The following is a 6,000-nucleotide window of genomic DNA, read 5'->3' on the forward strand; positions in this document are numbered from 1 at the left end:
GCGTCTCTATTCATACATACTCGTAACAATATGATGTAAACGAAGGATGATGGAGTCGACGATATCAATTTTAACGGAGCGATTGGCGATACGAAAAATATTAAAATATAGTACGTTTTCAAGAGCAGTAATTTAAATAAAATATTTTGGATGTCACGAGCACCATTTAAAAATATGTCATATTATTTTGGAAGTACATGATATCTGTACCTTAGAGAATAAAACACAGGAGTCCACTTTTTTATAATGTTTTTTGAAAAACCGAAACGACAGAAATAAGTAAAAAAAACTCAAATAAAAATACGTAAATAATACACATAAGCCCACTGTCGTCATAAAAATGCTTTTTTAAAGTTAAAATAAAAATTTTAAGAACACTTTTTTTTTACGCAAAAAACATCAGTAGTACCAGTACTATTACAATGTGTACTTTTATGATCGAAATAATAATTATTTCTCATTGAAAGTTCTTCTTATATTTAAATGATCTCATTTGGTTCAAAAGTTATGATTTTTTGGAAATTGCGCAATCACGAAATCTTGTTTCTTGAACATTTCGTTCAATGAGACTCCTGTGGTTTTTCCTTCAAGGTAAGTATATGATATTTCGTCATATTATTTTTCCTTAATTTTAGTTATCGGTATACCTAAAATCAGAATGATTCTGTTGCAATGTCATAAATAGACGCGTTACAAACGCAAAGACAATGATTTCAATTCGTCGGATAATTGCCTTCCGTACCTTCATTCTCTAACATACTTTTATCACGATCAGACGTGAAGCTGCGCAGAAACTTGCCGTTCTGTGTGACGAAAAATTGTTGCAATTGCACTGTGACTAAAAAACAGATGGCATTTATCATTTCATCCGATTTATGGAATAAGCAGGAAATAAGTTATATTTTAAGAACTTCTTTCACAGTTTTGTCGGCTTCCAGTGTCTTATATATAGTAACGAATTAGGTACACACAAATAAATATGAACGAAAGAAATACGCATATTTCTTTTTTACATGAAAAATTGCATATGTATCCAAAGAAATCAATCACCAAAAAAAGTAGTAGATGATGGAAATTGTTATGTTAATAAACCATTATTATTGTCAATAAAATAATAATAATTTTTTTCAATAGTTTAGGCGGACGAGGACTTTACAGTAAAAAACAATATTTTTAGTAAAAATAAACATTTAATTTTTTATGGTTAATCAAATATTTAAGTTATAGAAACATTTTTAATAAATAAATGAATAACTATGCTACAAAACAGAAAATCAAGCTGTGTTAGAGCAAACAAAGAGTCTTTTTTAGGTACATGATGCATACACACTTATTTTCACACGTGTTCAAGAAGAATCTTTGTCCGGAATTTTTCAATAATAACTTGATAAATATTGTGTGAATGTCATGGCGCTCCGTTTAAAACCAGTTTCTGTGGACCGATCAGAATATTTTACGGATACAATATATGTGAAAAAATGTTTCTTTTAGTCGTTCAATCCTGCGAGAATATCTACATACATATTTGTGAACAAATACACATCCAACTTATTATCTTATCTATGATATTTGCAAATATTTATATAATTTTATGCACTGTTTTTTTAAAGAAATAAGAATCTCGTAGTATAAAGTAGGACGATTCTATGAGTAACGGAAGTAATAACAAGTCTATATTTTTATAGCATCATACAAACATTTATCAAATACAGAGACACAGATTATCGTGACACAGAAGTGACCAGGGACGATCAACGCCTATGAACTTGCCCGAGCCCCGCTAGAAAACCCATGTTGAGTCGAGGCACTTGCAATGCACTCATAAACATACATGCACATATATACATATATTTACATATACACATATTATTATACGTACAAGTTAAGTTTATATATGTAGGTACATCATATTACATTTAATGTTTTGTTTTGGGTTCAAAAATTCACATTTTGCGTACTAAAAACGCGCCAATAATCCGTTCAGAATATCAGCCCTGGACACTTGTATTTTTGGTAAAAGTTCTAAATTAGGAAATCTAGTGGACGTATATCCACTTGATTTTGCATTTTGACATTGAGTTAAGAACGCTCGTCCAGGTATTGGTACGCCAAATGCAACGAATCTCAATAATCTTTTACATTAAGGTAAATTGAACAATTTAATGCTCACATTTAGTATTTTAGTATTTATAACATACAATAAATGTATTTATTTATTTGTTTTCTAATAATACATCAAAAATTTCATGTGTATTAGCCGTTTGCTCCCTGATGTTACAAATTTGTCCTGGAAAATTACTTATATATCTCTTATATTATAATGCATTTGATGAAACTAATTACTTTCGGTACATGTTTAAACGTTTTACAGTAGTTTCGGTCATTTTGAAGTAATTAGTCTCAAAAAATGTCTTCTAGTGATCAGTTTTGCGCAGAGCGGTCACTTGATGAGTCATGTGCAATTACTACTGATTTAAAAACATAATTATATTAATTATTATGGCAGGTAAGTTTTTTTGCAACATTTTTATTGTTTGCTTATAATTAATTTATTTATTTGATTTTTATTGATGGTTTTCAAAAAATACAAAAAATATATATCGTATTTAAAAATATCAGTTTTTTTATATTGTAATTCCCGGACTAAAAATTTGAAACAGTAATTTTTTATACGTGAAGTTAAATAAACAAGAAAAATACGTCACCATTTTCAAGTTATAAATAAAAAAAATATTTAAATCTTCAAGTACAAAGGATAAGTGCTTTGGCGGACTTATTACCAAAAGCAATATTTTCCAGCCAAACGAAAAACAGACGAGTTGGTAAAAAAATTGTACTAAAAAAGAAAATGTTTATCAAAAGATGCGTACCTAAAAAAATCTAATTAATTAAAAATAACAGCCGTTTTTTTAATGGGGATATAAGGCTCGCAAATATTAACTTAAATAAAAGTACATTATGTTATACATATTAAAGGATTAGGAATGTGGAATCTGATAATGGTTTGGAAGGAGAAAGAAAAGGGAACCGAGGAAAGAAAAGAAATAAAATATATATCTAAAAAAATTATAAAGTACAGGGAGGTCAGGATTTTAAGGATAAATATTAATGTTTCAGGCGTTTCTTGAAGGTGGCTAGAGAAAGTGCATTTTTTATATGGAGAGGTAGCTAAAAGATTCAACAAGAAAAAGCGCTATATCTGTTCAGGGTTTAAACGGTTTAAACAATATATCGTAATTTATTTATGGTTAATCAACTAATAGTTTTGAGAGTTTTGTTATTATGAATCGTGGAAATAATTATGAAGAAATCCTTTTTTTTATAATACCACAATAGGCTTTATAAGAATATTACTTTTCTTTCTTGTGACAACAAGAAACATTGTATTATATTGTGTTGTCATATATAAACATGCTGATAAAACTAATACGGGAAAAATAAAACCGGTTTTCCATAGTGTAATTATTAAATTAATATACATATGCATATTATTCTACGAATGCTCACTGCGCAAACAAACATTGCTCATGTCATGTTACCGACAAAGATTATTTCAAGATGTAATCGCTAAGAAATATTTACATGAGAAATCTGGAATGGATGAACGAATAACTGTGCATAGGGCACTGCATTATCGCACTGTAACTTAATCATTTCTGTAACATGGAGGTAAGCTGATCAGTCCAACGCATCAGATGCCAGTCCAGGAATTACGAAGTATTCTAGTGTAAAAACACCTCATAAATATTTTGAGTTTGTCCAAATTTTTGTAGACAAGTTTAGAGAAGGTTATATAAAAGTCTAGGCATCTACGAGTACATGGTTTATCTACTAGGGTTTATCTAGGGTTTATCTACATCTACAGAGTCTACATGTTACACAATTAAATCAGCCAATGACATATAAATTACCAAGGCCCTACTGAACTGCACAAAATGCCGTTTGTCCGCAGGTGCTTATAGGAAAGTTCTAATATATATACATAATACTGACCTTTATTTTTTTTCTGTTTTAAACTAGGACTAGCAGATTCTAGGTGAAAATATATTAGTGTGGAGCTACCATAAGAATATTGAAATTAGATGTACTTCTAGCTGTACTTCTAGCCTCTCTACATCCATAATAATGTAATTAATATTTAAAATGCAAAAGTTAGTTTTTCTGTTTATATTTCTTTCACGTCGCAAGGGAGCAACCGATCAACGTGGTTTTGCATAGGAATAACCGGAAAGCTAAAAAGTATCATAGGCTACTTTTTATCCAGAAATCACTCCCTTGGGAAAATTCTTGGTGGAAATTTTTTTTTATTAAAACGGATTAATAATCCTTCTTCGCCATAGTACAAGAGATAGTAGTTTTTTTACATGGCGATAATTAAAAGATCGCCAATCGATACAAGCTTCTTTTTATACCGAAAAAATATATATTTCCATTGCTAAAAAAATTATTGCTGAACGACAAAACTAATTCATTCACTTATTTTTCCCTGAAAGCACACGACCGAAGCCGCGGAAAAAAGCTAGTACTTACATAATTTTGTTGAAATTTTATGTCTTTCTCGTAAGTAATTATTCTTTCTTTATTAAGTTCGTCAGGATACAAATCACATATTTGATTAATTAGAGTCATAAATATATAAAATAAAAATTTCTAGCAGAGCCCAAAAACTAAAATAACATGTCTTAGTACGGTCCATTTTTAATTGAATTTTTTTGTTTTTTTTTTCACTCTTGAATGCCAATGCAATGCCGAGTTCTCAAAAAAAACAAATTCATGATTTTCATAAAGAAAATATCATAATATGAGAGTTTTTAAATATTTTATCTTTAATTAAAAATCAGATTTTTAATGTTAAATTTCTATTTTATCGGAGTGATGTGTTCGACATGCCATATTTCTGTATATTTTAAAAATGTAAATATTTTAAAAAACAACTGGGGTAAATAATTTATTTACGCGCGGTGATGTAACATCGTGTTACCCACAAGCAAAAGAGAGAATATTCTTAAGTTCAGATGTTTGAAAAAATAAATGAAAACATCATATTTCATTATTCTTTTTCCATGCTTTATAAAACTAAACATATAATTTAGTCCCGTTATAAAAAAATGAATATAATAATAATACGCCGCTCATTTTAGATGTGTTCGTCCCCCATCGCTGGCAATAACCAACTGAATCTGTTTCACTCAAACGCTGGCCACAAAACAGCGTCTCTGTTTTCTTTATTTGTGGTTCTATCGTGCTCTCTTTTATACAGATTTATTGCTGTTTGTTTGATATTCATTCTCCGCGTATCAAGGATAAATATTTTTTGTATTAAATCCAGCGCAGTTATACAAATTTTACGTTCCAAATCCGGTGCGAAAATGTCCATTTGAAGATTACGAAAAATACAACTTCATCATTAAAAAAATAAGGGAGATATATGAAGTTTTGTGTCGTATGTATATTAGTGTGACATCATAGCCACACAATAGTGAAAAATATTATTATTCATGAAAGAATTTGTGGCTTACGTCATATTACGGTTGAATGAACGTTATTATTTGAAAACACTTACTTGATAACCGTTTGCTTCATGCTGTTCGTCATTTGTCAACAATTTTTTCTCAACTGCCCTCCTGTCCAGAGTAACTGTAATAAAAAAAAATTAATTAGAGGGAAATTCAGCAATTTAAAAATCACACTTTATAATGCCCTAAGCCGCCGGTAAATAAATATGCCGTCCTGGAAAGCCATTGATGACGATCTTATTCGTCGGAACTAAGGAGCGCTGGATTGATGTGGAAGGAGGCGAAAGTACTGGCTGGGATAGGGTCTCCTGGAGGCAACTGGTGATGTCCACATGCTCCACTTAGGAGAAGATGTGGAAAAGTATGTAAGTAGTAAAAGAAAAATACAATATTTATCACGTAGAACCACGTCATGTAAGGGTAGACAGAGAAGCATATTTTTTTTATTTAAGGTGAGATTTTTTATTTAAATATGTGCTTTTTG

At 30.1% G+C, this 6,000-nt stretch overlaps 1 protein-coding gene across 1 annotated transcript in view; it reads right to left on the reverse strand.

Moving 5' to 3' along the window:
- LOC148272167 (neprilysin-2-like) overlaps window positions 1-5,637 on the reverse strand; it is a gene marked incomplete at its 3' end in the record, with an annotated part of 77,762 nt that extends 72,125 nt beyond the window's left edge. The window contains exon 1 of the mRNA XM_088240435.1: window positions 5,564-5,637. Within this exon, the coding sequence (XP_088096561.1) occupies window positions 5,564-5,595 (32 nt within the window). The remainder of the gene's footprint in view (window positions 1-5,563) is intronic.
- Window positions 5,638-6,000: the final 363 nt, after the last annotated feature.

The sequence above is a fragment of the Micrasema longulum genome, unplaced genomic scaffold (assembly GCF_059751315.1).
Source record: "Micrasema longulum isolate JH-2025_06_02 unplaced genomic scaffold, ASM5975131v1 h1tg002450l, whole genome shotgun sequence".
Taxonomy (NCBI): Eukaryota; Metazoa; Arthropoda; class Insecta; order Trichoptera; family Brachycentridae; genus Micrasema; species Micrasema longulum.